The following is a 15,514-nucleotide window of genomic DNA, read 5'->3' on the forward strand; positions in this document are numbered from 1 at the left end:
AACAACTCCATATGCAGGCAGATGTGCACACGCACACACTTAGGTCTGTGTGCCCTGCGTACATGAAGACCATGAAAGGCATTCAACTCTCTCAGAAATCAGGAAATGTTAGCTCATTACTTTTGTTAATGACATTTTCATTTTGACTCTTTTTAAATGAATTTCCACAGTCTGAACATTGAGGGATTAGTCTAGGCCCCCTGTGGTTACCACCTAGCTGTTGTCACAGCCCCTCTGGGCCTCGATTTTCTCAGCTGTAAGGAGACTCCTCTGATGACTTGTGGCTCTAACATCCATTGCTTTTTTTATTATTATTTTTTTTAGTTGTAAGTGGATACAATACCTTTATTTTATTTTTATGTGGTGCTTAGGATAGATCCCAGAGCCTCGTGTGTGCTAGGCGAGCACTCTACTGCTGAGCCACAACGCCAGCCCTATTGCTTTTTTTTTAAGCACTGAGAATTGAGCCAGCCAAAGATACCTGAGCTTGGGGCTGGGCATTTTATTTTCACCCTGGAGGGAGGGATACAAAAATAAATAGAACACGTGCCTCTAAAAATTCAGGACTTTGAATCCTCAGGTATTAATTAATATCCTGTGGCTGTCAAACTCCATTGGGGCACCTTGGCCTACTGCGCAACCTGGAGACCTCCCAGTCCTGTTCTTTTATTCAGCCACAATTGGACATTTTGAGAAAAATCAACCCAGCAATCTCCTCATGTCTTTTTCTTTGAGAATCATGAACTCCTGTGATATATTTTTTTACCATCACATTTTTTTTAGAAATTTACCCAGTCTCCCTTCTCAGTTCTTACTGCCCTGTCTTCTGGCTGGATTTTTTTTTTTTTTTAAAGTAGGCCCATGTGCAATGCACTATGACTCTTTTGGGGGCTGTTCTAGAACTACATGGGCCCCTGGCTCTGAATTTTGTTTAGAGTTGCCTTAAAAGATGTCTTATTTGAGCCGGGTACTGTGGTACTCTCTTGTAATCCCAGTGGCTAGGGAGGCTGAGGCAGGAGGATTGCGAGTTCAAAGCCAGCCTCAGCAATTTAGCAAGACTCTAAGTAACTCAGCGAGACGCTGTCTCTAAATAAAATACAAAAAAGGACTGGGGATGTGGCTCAGTGGTTAAAAAAAAAAAGTATTATTTAGAAATGGAGCATCTTTTCTCATCTAAAGAAACATAAAGACTGTTGAGATTGGTGGAACCAGAGAAAGTGAAGTCATTCAAGGGAAGAAAAGAAAAAAAGAAAATTCCCCTCTGCTAATAAGTTAGCAAAGAAGCACCTGACCAGTGCTGATCCAGTATGGTAGATGCAAGACAGCTCACAAACTTTCCTTTTCTTTCAAAAGGAAACCACCTTCATGATGGCCACTGCTCCAGACACAAACACACACCTCTGCCTCCTCCCTTTCCACATCCATACTGGGACCACACTTTTCATACATTGCCTGTTAATGCAACATTTTCTGTCTTCCCTCCCCACCTCCCTTCTTCCTTCTCTCCCTCTCCCCACCCCCTGCTCTGCTCTGTCACATTTTATGTATCTGCTACATGCCAAACTAGCACAACATTAAGGGATGTATTTTTCTTTGCCCAGTAATCTTGGAAAATACTATGACTTGTAATTGTCTTTTTTTTTTTTTTTTTAATTTGGGGCCATGTGGTTTGAGGCAAGGTTGCTGGGGTAATGTCCTCCACTAGAAGAAACTCATGTGAAATTGGTTATAGAAAGTTTCAGACCAACAAGGAGTGACCAAGACGTCCAGGGGTAGGCGTTGTTGGGATTTAACTGGAAAGAATTAGGCCACAGGGTGTTGGCAGTTTCATGAATAAGAAATTACTCTGATTCTGAGGTACAGGAAGGTTAATTGGCAGAGTTTCAGTGATGACTTCATTTAGTAAACATACATCTGTCCCCAGTATAATTTACATAAAGACAGAGAAGGGAGGAAGGAAAAGGAAGGAGTTGGTGGAGAGCTGGAAGGGACTGACACAGGGGATAGAGGAGTGGTAAACCCTGAGTAAGAAACCCATTCCCAAATCCCAAATCCATACACTCAGGAGAGGGCCTGTATGCAAGGGAAGATGGCCCTTAGAGCAGCTTGCCTTCTTTTTTTTTTTTTTGATACTGGGATTGAACCCAGAGATACTTTACCACTGAACTACATAGGAAGCCCTTTTTATTTTGAGACAGGGTCTCACTAAATTGCTTAGGGACTGGGTAAGTTGCCAAGGCTGCCTCAAACTTGCAATCTTCCTGCCTCAGCCTCCCAAGTTGCCGAGATTACAGGCATATGCCACTGCACCCAGCAGCAGCCTGCTTTTTTATGATAAAAGTTTGTCAGTACTCATATAGACAATACAGAAAAACATTAAGAAAGAAACACATGTATATACTCATAATTTTACTAGTCAGAGGTCACCACTTTAAATTTATTACTTTCTAGTCTTTTTCTGTAAAGGTTGTAGCATGGTAAGCTCATACTGTAGCTGCAATTTGATACCCATTTTGTCTGGCAGGATGGATCTTTCATGCTGGTTAAGAACATGTTGCGGGTCAGACAGCCTTGGGCCTGACTCCCATCTCCTGCCTCACTTGATAGCCTAGTGACCTTGGGAAATGCTTTTATATCTCTAAGCCTCAATTATTTCAATGGCAGAATGGGCATACTAATATCACCACCTCATAGAGTTTTTGTAAGGATTAAATAAGTCAGAGAATACTCCTTCTGTTTGTGAAATCACTTCCTCCTAAGAAAAAGAATATTAATTCAGCATTTATAGATGAGAGAGAACAGTTTGGTAAGGTTGCTTGCCTAGTGTCCACAGCTAAGGATGGCAAGAGATTCGTAGTGACAGATATTAGAATCCCCACCTCTTGCCGACCATGCTATACTGTTTAACTCAGAGGAAAATGGCTGGCTCACCCAGCTACTGAAAAGCAGTGCTGAAAATTTACTGAATCCAGAACCTATATGCTATGAGAGCCCTCCAAAAATTCCTTGTAGGTCTGCTATTGTCTGAGTTTTACTTAAAACCATTTCTTCCTTTGGCCCTGTACTACATTTAGTACTGGTGAGTCAGAGCCAGGACTGGGCATGTGTGTTTGCTGGTCCCTGTGGTAATGACACAGTAATATGTTTTCAGAGACCAGAAGAGTCTCTGGAGCTTTCCTAGAATCACAAATATATGATGCCCAGAGAAAGTGAGGAGAGGAGGTATCAACAGCAATATGGATCATGTGTTCCAACGCTCCCCATTCCTATCCATCCTTAATGATTTTAACATTGAGATGGTTTTACCTTGCCCTTGGCCCTCACCCTTTTGCCCTTGGCATAACTAAGATGATACCCTTGCCGGATTCCCCAACTACTTATTAATTCACCAAGTTGAGCCCATCTATCTCCCTTCTATAGTCAATCCTGTATGACAAGGAAATACTTGGCTATCTGGAACCAGATCAGGAATAAATGCCATTGATTACAGTTGATTATATTGTTGCCTCCATCACCTACAGAGTGACAGTGTGTGAGAGATAAATAAATAGTAGCCAAATTGCAAAACAAAACAAAAAAACCTCTATTCCAGTTTATCACATGTGACATGGTACATCTGATCCATGAGGGACCTCAAAAATGGTCTGCCAGCCTCAGCATAGAAAGGGGTAGAAGAAGGTATAGAACCTGAACTGGCTGCAGCAGACCCTCAGCCAACATTTTGTTGAAATCTCTCACCGGCAGCAGATCTGATTTTTTTGTCTTCATAGTGACTCTCTTCAAATCACTTGGTTATTCAGCAGATTAAATCTTAATTGCAAATGTGGTTTCAGCGTAGGAGTACCATTGTGCATGCTGGTTTCAGGCCATTTTTGCTGAGCTGTGCTTTTCCAGAAGGCTGTTACAAATTTAGAAAGGGGGAAATAGTGTTTCATTTGTTGATCAGAATTTTATTATGCCAAATGAATTTATTCTAGTATTTGTTTAGAGGTGCCAAAAGCTGACATCCCTGGAGAGAGAATTGCTCATTTTTTTTGGTTTTGGAGAGATTCTCCAAATTGTCCACGCTGTGCATAGAAAATATTGTCTGTGGTCCTTCTGTGAGAGGACAATTTGCCAACAGTCTTATCTGGTCTAATTTTGATTATTTTTTCAGAGGCCCAAGAAACCACCACCTCCATCTGCTCCTGTCATCAAACAAGGTGCAGGTAATAAATATACCTTTCAATTCAATAAAATAAAGTTGCACATCTTTCTTTTGCATATATTCAAATTGTCCATGGTAGAGCTCAAGATTCCTAGATTCAAATGCCACAGATTGCCACATTGGGAAATTATGATTTGGTCTCAGCAGGCAGGTTTCAAATATACTGCTGCTTTTCCTAAACAAACAAACTAAAATCACTAAAACATGTCCCTGATACTGTGCAAAAACGGGAACTCCCCAAGAGAATGGTCAAAAGAACTTTAAAATAAATGAGTTTTGTGTTTTGCAAAACTCCTTTTGAAGAGAGAACCTAATATTGTCCTGCTTCCCCTGTGCCTAATGGAGAGAGTCAGCCTAGGGAAGATTGTTTCCCATGGGCCATAGTGTCATTGCACACATATGGCCTTGCTGGATTTTCAGTGTCTGTCCTCTGTGGTTAACCAAAATTTGTACTTCCCTCACTTATCCATCCCCCAACAAAAAGATGGTTGTTTTTAGCCATGAATACTTTTCGTTCCCCGTTCTTTTTTAAACTTGAAGAGTCTAATTCACTTTTTCTGTATAATGCAGACATTAAGATTGAATAATATAGCAAGAATTGATATTATTAGACTTTTGATAACTCATTGCACATGAGATTTTCATACATAAAGAGGATGGTTCATATTTCCCAACAGAACTCCTCTTTATAATTGTTACAGTAAATTATGGGGAGAAATTCCTCCATGAGTAACTAGCTAGGTAAGTGGCATTTTAAAAAGTAACAACTAAAACAGAATAGTAGGGGTATTTTTAGTTCTATAAACTCACAGTTATGATATTTCTATAGCATTTAAAGTATGAGTAAATTTCCAGATTGTTTATACATTTATTAAGAATTTTTTAAAATGATTTTTGACCCACCAAGTTGGGGAGAAAAAATTAACTTGACCCCAGATTCCTTTGTCGTTCCCTCAGGCATAATTGAGAATTACAGAGATTAAGCCCTGAAATGAGATGTTAATTACATCTCCTGCTTGGCCTTCATCTGTGCTGGCATTGAACAGTTCCATTTTGCCACCTAGTGGTTCTGGCTATATAAATATTTTATTGTGTTGAGATTAAAACAGGCTATTTATGTGTTTTTCTCTGAGAACCCTTTCTCCTGGAGGCCTTGGTAACCATTGGAGACTAAGGAGATAGATCAAGTGGTCCACGGCTAAGGCAGCCTAGAATGTAGTTAACTAAGATTGGATTCTTCAAGATGGTCCAATTGTTGATTTTTTCTGTATCTCTAAGAATGGCAGTGAACTTCTTCATTAGCATTAGGAGACTACATTGGTAGCATGGTAGGCAAATTCTTATCCTTTTGAAACAATTTCACCAATATTTGTGAAGGGACTCTGGGGGGGGGGCAAAGCAAAATAGCATTTCATCTTCCTAGTCTACTTCTGCTAATTTATGAAGGATCTTGGGAACTGATTTGAGGTTAGGAGGTAGAGAGTTATTAAAGAGATTCAGATGAAGTATGTGTTCAGTGGATTCTTCCTTTTAGGTCCTGGGATTTCTACCATTGTACTACACTCCTAGAACCTTTTACTATTATTTTTTTAATTTTAAGACAGGATTCTCTCTAAGTTGCCTGGGCTGGCCTTGAACTTGTGATCCTCCTTCCTCAGCCTCCTGAGTAACTGGGATTATAAGCATGTGCCATAGCAACCAGTTGTGAATATTTTTTTAGGGTTCTCTTGGCCTCAGAGGCTGTGTAATTGAGATTTTAATACCAAGCACCCATTTTAGAGCTGGTCATGTGAAAAGGCTGTCAGGCACTCAACCATGTCTATAAATAAGAGAAATATTTTTGATTGGTTTGTGCTCTAGTTATTTCTGAAGTTCTCTTATATGCCTGAGGCTAATGGCACCAGTAAGGCTAATGGCACACACGGTCTTTATTTTACTTTCTGTGGTGCTCAGGTAAGGGAGCAACTGCAGTCTGCATGGATAAAGATGAAATGCAAAGCGATGCATTTAAGAAAATGTAATACTTGAGAGATTCAGCAGAAAGAGAAGGGATGTAGAGAGAAGCAATGTAACATCTCTGCACATCCTTCAACTTAAAATTTTGTTGTAGGTACTACTGCTGTATTACAAGCCACTCCAATTTTAGTGGCCGAAAATAAGAATCTTCTTATGCTCACAGATACTGTGGGTCAAGAATGTGAATGGGGTATGGCCTGCATGACTGGTTTCTGTTCCATCAGGTCTGGGCCTCAGTTGGAAAAGCTGGACTAGCTGAGGCTGGAGGATCCACCTGGAAGTTGGCTACTTCACTCACATATCTGGCTTCCCATGGCAGGGGTACCTGGAAGACTGGGCTCAGCTGAGCTTGTAAGCCATATCTACGTATGGCTTCTGCAGGATAGTTGTCTTCTTACATGGAGACTAGTATTCTAACAAATAAAGTATTAGCTACATGGATTTTTATGAGTTGCTTTGGAAATTACATAGTATCACTTCAACCACTGGCCAAAGCAGTTACAAACCTGTCCACATTCCTGGAAAAGAGATATAGATTTCACCTCTTTTTTTTTTTTTAAAGAAAGAGTGAGAGAGGGGGAGAGAGAGAGAATTTTAATATTTATTTTTTAGTATTTGGCGGACACAACATCTTAGTTTGTATGTGGTGCTGAGGATCGAACCTGGGCCGCACGCATGCTAGGCGAGCGCGCTACCGCTTGAGCCACATCCCCAGCCCCTAGATCTCACCTCTTAATGGGAGGTTTATCAAACAATTCCAAGCCATGTTTTAAAACTACTACAAGATGGAATCCAGTTCCCTGTGAAATCACTTATTATTATAGAGCACAATATCCAGTGACCCCTTATTTTTGAATTTTGATGAGTGACTCTATATGTTCCCCATCCCTACTTAGTGACTATTTTTATGCCTAAGGATGCCAGGTTTAAATATCAGAAAATGTTAGTGGTGTTCTTATGAATAGAGAATGTATAGGCAAGCAAACATAATGAAATGGGCTAGAAATGACTTTTGCTCAGTTTCTAAGCAACTCATGTTAGCCAAGTTATGCCAGCATCCAACTCAAGAGGAAAAAAATCAATTGACTTTCCTATACCTGATAAATACTGAAATGCTGGTGTGTCTTATAAATGAATAGGGAAAATATTTTCTGATAACTCTTGTCCTTTTCCTCCCAGGTACAACAGAGAGAAAACATGAACTTAAAAAGATACCTCCTGAAAGACCAGAAACGCTGCCAAACAGAACAGAAGAAAAAGGTATGGAATTAATTCTTCATTGGCACTTCTAGAACAGCAAGAGACAAGGCTGTCTGTCATAGCACTAGTTTGTATTACCCATAGAATTTGCTTTTTCTTTGAAATATGGTAATTATGAGTTTGTTTTGATTGCTTTTAAGTATCCCATTTCTTTTTTAAAAAATATTTTTTAGTTGCAAATGGACAAAATACCTTTATTTAATTAATTTATTTTTATATGGTGCTGATGATGGAACCCAGTGCCTCACACATGCTAGGCAAGTACTCTACCACTAAGCCATAACCCCAGCCCTAACATCCCATTTCTAAGGAAACAGGAGATGGCTGTATGGCACTCGATAGGGCCAAAATTTTTCATCAAATGAAAACCAATCAGACCAGTCATTTAACATATTGGGATTCTTCTGTAATATTTTTGCCATCACCACCCTGCCCATGCCCTGAAGTCAGTGGACTATCAGAATATATCTGACAGTATCTATTCATCGTCTTCCCTGTGCTTAGTGCCTAGAGTCCTCATTCACCCTTTTTTTTTTAAAAAAAAAATATTTTTTAGTTATAGGTGGACACACTGTCTTTATTTTACTTTATGTGGTGCTGAGATTAAACCCAGAGCCTCACACATGCTAGGTGAGCACTCTGCCTCTGAGCCACAACCCCAGCCTACTTCTGCTCATTTACTCTTGGTGGGTAGACTTGGCTTAGTGAAATTCCCATCCAAACAAATGAAAACTTTCTTCCTTGGTCACTGCTGGGCTCTTGATTCTGGCTTAACAATGTTGCAGACATATGTCCTTGGCCAAGAATATTGGGGGTCAGATGGAGAGTGACACTGGAGTACTGGGGAAAGCAGCTTAGTGCTCACTTTTCTAAAGGTGGTCAGAAATATCATTGGCAGGGAAGTGGCTCAACACATCTTACACAGGTTTACAAATGTGTTTGATTCCCACTATGTCGAGTGTATCTCCCCCAAAAATCTGCATGCTGTGAAAGGACTCCTTTTATTAGGTGCCTAATATTTGATTGATCATACATTTTTATGGGAAAAGTGCTGTTATTATTCTGAACAGGAGGCGAGCAAATTCCATTTTAAAAAGCAGTTATTTTGAAGTCATAAGAGAAATGCTAAATTAATGAATACAATTATTTGGAGGTGCTCCTTGGCAGCCTCATGAAATTTTATTGTGAAATTTAATATTTTATATCAGCCCTCTAAGTTTTACCAACATTGCAAGCTATTAAGGATCTATACCTCTTGCTTTCACAGTGAACTGGTAGAATTTGAGTCATGGAACCTCATTGTGAAAGCCACATCTATATCACACATCACTGAAAAAAAATAGCCATTGAATGTATACTAACAAAATCATGTGTGGTGTGATAGCCAGGCTCCATGATGAGGACATCTTCCTACAGTGGCCCACGCTGACTTACTTATGGGCTAACTTGTGAGCAACCACTTTCCTTGTCTGGCCAAATGGCTGCACACCCCTGGTCCCTTTCCTCTCATGAGTCCTTGTTCTATGCCACAGTGGGTCAAAGAGGCAGAAGTCTCCGTCAAGAGCAATAGGGAAGCCAGGAAAGCAACCCTGTCCCGAAACTAGGTATGCTCATTAGTGCAGCACACACCCTCTCTCCCATTCGTCCTGCTGGCTATTAGAGTTACTGTCCTTATCCTAGTCCTGTTGCCCAACAGGAGTCATACCCCTGCTTAACATGTCAGATGAGCCTTCCTCTGGCACCAGAATGCCAAAAAGTGAGTTCCTAGGATTCCTGGTTGGAGGGTGTTTTCCTAAAGAAACATTGAAGGGGTGAGCAAGATGAGAGCTATACAATATCTGATGAGGTGCCAATCAGCCTGGGCACCCAAACATTGAGTCTAAGTCAACCCAGGGAATCTACCTATGATCTAGTGGGCAACTCTCAAGTTCTGTATTTATCAACAAGAATGTGGATATATGCTTTTTGCACATACATGTGGCAAGGCTAGTTGGGAAAAGAAAACTTGAAGCTATCATTGAACACTGCCCAGTCTGGCCACCAAATCGGGTTTCAACTTCATCCCAATAGCCCTGACTCCAAAGAGCCTTGGAAGCCATATATCTTGAGAAATCCCAGTTTACTGTCCAAGTTCAAACTGTACACAAAGAGAATCTAGAAGAATTGTTCTCCCAAATGTTTCCCCCTTTTACTGTCTCATAGTCCTTTTTAGAAGCAGACCCGAGAGGTGTCAGGCCTGATCTCTCCCCACACCCAGAAGCAGGTCCTGTAGGCCATTTATCAAACCCATCAACCACCTACTGAGTATCAGCTACATGCCAGCAGCACAGGCCTCCTAGGGAGATGAGCAGATGTGGGAGAGGCCCACAGCCTAGGGCTGTGCCAAGCATGCAAACACCCATAAAATGTCCGAGTGGAGCCTGTTTATAAAGGGCTGCCTTTAATGCTTAGGTGAGGAAGGAAGAAGTCTTCTTTGGAGTGTGGGTCCAGCTGTTGAGTTGGGAACATGATGGTGTCACATTTCAGCTAGGTTTTGATGGGTGAATAGGAGCTTGCTGAGGGTGGGCAGTAGCCAAAAGGACACTCCAGGCATTGGGACCAGCACGAACAAAAGCCTGGAGAGAAGGGAACAGGGAGATTACATGGCTTTGTAGGGCTTTTTCTCACTTGACAAGGAATAAGTGATACTCTTTGCTACCAATTCCACCTTCAGAAATGGCATCAGTGATTTTTTTTTAAAGCAGGAAATAAGCAATCTGCATCAAAGTACTGTCACTTACACTAGATCCATCTGTTTTCTTCATTCTTTGTTAAACAATGACTTAAAGAAAGACCAGAGAGAGAGCCAAAACTGGACTTACAGAAGCCCTCCGTTCCTGCCATCCCACCAAAAAAGCCTCGGCCACCTAAGACCAATTCTCTCAACAGACCTGGTGCACTGCCCCCAAGAAGGCCAGAGCGACCAGTGGGCCCACTGACTCATACCAGGTACTGCTTCTCTCTCACCAAGGGGTGGGCATGTAATGGGTACAGGACACAATGAGGTGCTACAGACCTGCAGAGGGAGGGAGAAGAAAAGAGAAAAGGGGATCAAACTTCACTTTTCTACTTTGTAGCAAAATTGCATGAAGATGCTGGCCACTTCTGTCCAGTGCTGAAAAAGTGGGTGCAAGGTTTGGGGCACAGTGTGGGATTTAGGATTAGCAGGTGAGGCTCAGGCACACAGCATCTAGGCCCTTCCTACACACAGGGGTTTCCCTGGCTTTGTTAGAATAAGGCAAGCTGTCCTGCAGACTGGAGACGTGGGTAGCACACCCACCTTCATCCCCTGGGTGTCAAGCTAGCCTCGGGTATGCATAGCTCCCTTACAGCTGTGTCCACTGACCCTGTCACTATTCTGTGGGGCCCCATTCCATACCCCAACCTCCTTCTGCTCTTCACTACATGGCCTGTTGTAGAACCCAGAAGCCGGCATGGCAGAAATCTTCCTAGTATACATGTCTCTGAGCTCTAAGACCCTCAAAGTCTTGGGAAATGCCTTCTTAAGGGACATATTTGAGATGAAAATTCCTTCACTGACTGACTGAATGCATATTTTAGTTATGTGAGATCAGAGTTTGTGTGCATTCCAGAACTGAGGTGCCTACCACAGATCAAGGAATTGTTGAATTCTCTTCATAGGTTTATTGCCAAAACTTTCTACCATTGTATATGTGTATTATACATGTTGGTATAACACACCAGAGCAAGTCAGTGACCCAGAGGTCTTCTTGTGCACTGTCAACACATTGGGGTTTTGTTCTTATAAACTAAATTTGCATGTTGAGAGTTGTATGGGGCTTCTGAGCTCTCACATTTGAGTCAGGCCTCCAGGCTGGAATCTCAGCCTTCCTCATAGGTGAAGTGTGAGTCTCAGCAAGTCATGGTCCCTCTCGCCTCACTTCCCTATCTGTAGATTGAGGATGATAATGGAATGCACCTAAATAATCCCCAAATATGAAGCCTCATGCCTGTAAATCAATAGTATTTTCAATGTCATTTTTATTGTTGCCTATTGAACTGGGATAACCTTCAGTAAGACAAAAAGAGCTTGTTTACTTTAAAAATGGTTTTTTAAAATTGTGTTAAAATGCACATAACATTAAATGTACCATCTTAACCATTTTAAGTGCTCTGTTCAACAGCATTAAGTACTTTCACATTGTTGCATAACCATTTCAAGAACTCTTTTCATCTTGTAAATCCACAATTCTATACCCATTAAACAACAACTCCCCAGTTTCTCTTCCACACAGCCTGGACAAGCACTGTTCTTTTTCCCATCTCTATGAATTTGACTCCTTGTAGGTACCTCATATAAGTGAAATCAGACAGTATTTTTATGTCTTTTTATGACTGGCTTCTTTCACTTTGCATCATAGCTCGTCTGTGTTACAACATGGCTTATTTACTTTTTTTATTAAAAGTTTTTTTTTGTAGTTGTAGATCGACAGCATGCCTTTATTTTATTTATTTGTTTATTTTTATGTGGTGCTGAGGATCAAACCCAGTGCCTCACATGTGCTAGGCAAGTGCTCTACCACTGAGCTACAGCCCCAGCCCTTCCTTTACTTTTAATAACAACAACAACAGAAATGCACCCCTCCCCTGCTGTCCAAATATGGAGGCAGGTCACAATGTGGATGGTTGAAAGATGTCAGAATCAACCAACAGTGGTGGTTGCACACATGCCTATGTGCAATGGAGCCCCCTGCCCAATTGAGCACAGAGCTGTGGTCATCTCAGTGACATGTGAGCCCACTTAAGTAGCAACAGGTTTACCTGTGTCATTCTTCAGGTGTCTACCAAGGTCCAATGCAACAACTATTCCTGGCAATGGCCTTTGGGGAAAGGAATGAGTCTTGGCTCCTTTAGAGCTGGTCACAGCCCTATAGTCATGCTCTCTTCTACTGGCTGATAGTAGAAGGCTCTTTGCACATGTGCATGATGAGGCCACTTCACAGTCCCAGTGACTAGAGCAAGAGTCATATTAGTAGTGTGGTTGGCCCAGAAGCTAGCACAGCAGAAGGGAAAGGTTTAATAAACCAAAGTGCTTCCGAGAAGAATATGAGCTATTCAATCAGGGAAAAGATGTGGAACAAGAAAGGTCAAATTCACTACAGCTGGTGCAAGGAGAACTGAAGCTCTATGCTGCCAAATTGGGTTAGCCTTTGGGGGCTGCACACATTTCAATGAACTTAATAACAATTTCCAGAATATTCCTGCTGCTCCTTCTAAAGATTTGAATGAAAGATCATTTGCATTCTAGAGTTTCCCTTGGCCCTCAGGTTATGGGATAGGTATAGCTTTGTAAGCTAGGGGAAATGTGTCATCCTGACCGAACTTGTGAGCTCTCAGAGGCCCCACTTACTTCCTGCCTCTACCTAGCTCTCCTCTTATCTTGTTTCCTAACATCCAGTTGTCAGTTAGGAGTATGGACCACCAAGGAAGATATACAAGAGGGCTTTGTACAGAAGTCAGTGGGAAATGCAACTTCTTAATGTTGTGTATGTCATCTGAGCAGTGTGGGAGAGGGAAGCCAGCTCCCAGCCCCACCACTCATCTTCTGGCTGCCAGTGCCAGTGCACTAGTTTGCAAAAAGGCCTGGAGAGGGAGAAAAGACCTGGGATTCCTGCACAGCTGGCTGAAGGAAAGGCAGTGCCTTCTCTAACTCAGTGGTTCTCAGACTAGGGCAGGCCTCCGAACCAACTGGCGACCTGTTCAAAGCAGATCGCTGGACCCCACAATGCAGTTGCTGACTCAGTAGGTTCAGGGTGGGCCTGAGAATTTGTGTTTCTTATAAGCTCACGGCTGCTATTGCTGCTAATGAAGTCAAGACTATGAGAACCACTGTTCTGGTTTCTCCCAAGTTGGTGATGGTGCTTTCTCTTTCTTCCCTGGCCACCTCTCACACACCTGCTAATGCTCCATGACTTCTGTGCCCAATCAGCACGCCCCCCTGTGGAAGCCTTCTCTTATCTCTCATGATTCCTCTCTCCTTCAAATGCCTGACACCATGTTTAGCCTAGTGCTGGGCGCCATGCTGTGCCACTTGGGATGTGCACACCCCCGGACTCCTTTACCAGATTTAAAGCAGATCAAGAGTGTGTTTTGTCATCTCCACATGCCTTACGGTGTCGAGCATATGGTAGTGGCTCATTTAACAAACACTTGTTGGATGCCATGGTTCCTTAAAGGGGAGGAGGTGCCAGTGCTTATATTTTGTTCTATTTTGCCTCTCTTCTGTCTTCCTTCCCAGCCTCTGTACAGGCTCCTTAGCATGTGTGTCTTACATTCTAAGAAACCTAGTGTGATCGATTTCAACAGGCAAAAAAAAAAAAAAAATTTAAATCAAAGAAATGCTTATTATTTCTTAGTACTTAATGCACTTTATTTTTTTTTTTTTTTGCTGCTAAACAATTGGACAACTGATGTATACACTTACCTGTTAATGAACTTGTTTTCTTCTGCCAAATTAGTTGATGTAGGAACATAAACTGAATTCATATTTATGTCACAGATCCTCTGAAGAAAGGGTATTGTGTGCTGTGTGAACCCAAATCTTTGCCAGAATTTGCTGGGCTGGCTGGATGGATGCACAGACAGAAAGATGCTTGAACAGAAGGACACACAGTCAAATTGGCAGCTCTTGCTGGGAACTAGGCATCAGCTCCAGCTGCCGTGTCTGGGCCTGAGCTCCTCCTCACCAGCCAGCAAGCTTGCTACCACGTGGTATTTTAGAAGAGACTGTCACTTTCTCTTTAAACAGGAACAAGCATCCCTGAGGGAAAAAAGGAATATGTAAGTTTAGGAAGACTATAGTCTTTTTAAGATAGATTCACTTAACACAAATGTATGGAGGGGCTACTGTGTGCCAGCCCCTGCTCAGATGGCCCAGTTCACTTTTTAGGAATTCCATCTAGGAAGATCAGAAGGACACCAGCCAGCAGTTTATGTCCAGTTTGAGCAAGTGGAAGCACACATTAAGGACCCTCAGATGTTTACATCCTTGACCACTAGTAAGAATGTTCCTTCAATTTCTATGGAATTTAAACAGGGATAAGATACTTCAAAAATTATTGTAAGAATTGATTTAAAAATCAAAATTATTGTAAGAATTGATTTAAAAATTGATAAGATGGATATTCCCCTAGGCCATAATTATAGTCTGGGCCTTGGGGATGTCTTAGTTATTATTTCATAGTATAAAAAAGTAGGCTGTACTTATCTCATCTAGCCCACCACATAACTAAGGTGTTTGGGGTACAAAGAGCATTCTGTCTACCCCTATTTCTACACTTGAGAAGATGGGGGCTCAGAAATATAAAACTTACTCATTTTGATATTTGAACATGAGTATATTACAAATAACTGTCCATACCTAAATCTGTGTGCCTATTCACAGATGAATTTATGAGGTTATGTGTTTAATAATGTGTATAAAACTTTTTGGCGGCTGGGGTTGTGACTCAGAGATAGAGCGCTCACCTGGCATGTGTGAGGCACTGGGTTCTCTCCTCAGCACCACATTAAAATAAAATAAAGACGGCTGGAGCTATAGCTGAGTGGTAGAGCACCTGCCTTGCATGTGTGAGGCACTGGGTTCAATCCCTCAGCACCATATAAAAATAAATAAATAAAGATATTATGTCCATCTACAACTAAAAAAAAAATTTTTAAATTAAAAAATAAAGATATTGTGTCCACCTATAACTAAAAAATACATATTAAAAAACTTTTTAAGGGTTTTTTTTTTAGAATGCCTTTATTTAATGTGTTTATTTTTTATGCAGTGCTAAGGATTGAACCCACTGCCTCACACGTGCTAGGCAAGTGCTCTGCCACAGCCATAGTAGGTATAAAACTTAATGAAAAATAAGTTCAGAAACCTTTGTGAAAAGAGCTCTTGAGATTTAGGAGAAGGGTACTTTAGAAAACAAAAAGAAAAACTAATGAAATGATGGAGAGAAGCAGGTTGCCCTCAGCTCTAGT

The 15,514-nt window shown here is 41.4% G+C and overlaps 1 protein-coding gene across 1 annotated transcript in view; it reads left to right on the plus strand.

Annotated features, from left to right (window-relative positions):
* The window catches only part of Sh3kbp1 (SH3 domain containing kinase binding protein 1), a 332,949-nt gene that overhangs the window by 268,050 nt on the left and 49,385 nt on the right, over nucleotides 1–15,514 (plus strand). Inside the window, exons 10-12 of the mRNA XM_026405448.2 lie at nucleotides 4,157–4,208; nucleotides 7,403–7,483; nucleotides 10,312–10,471. Coding sequence (XP_026261233.2) covers nucleotides 4,157–4,208; nucleotides 7,403–7,483; nucleotides 10,312–10,471 — 293 coding nt within the window. The remainder of the gene's footprint in view (nucleotides 1–4,156; nucleotides 4,209–7,402; nucleotides 7,484–10,311; nucleotides 10,472–15,514) is intronic.

This window comes from Urocitellus parryii, chromosome X, assembly GCF_045843805.1.
Source record: "Urocitellus parryii isolate mUroPar1 chromosome X, mUroPar1.hap1, whole genome shotgun sequence".
Lineage (NCBI taxonomy): Eukaryota > Metazoa > Chordata > Mammalia > Rodentia > Sciuridae > Urocitellus > Urocitellus parryii.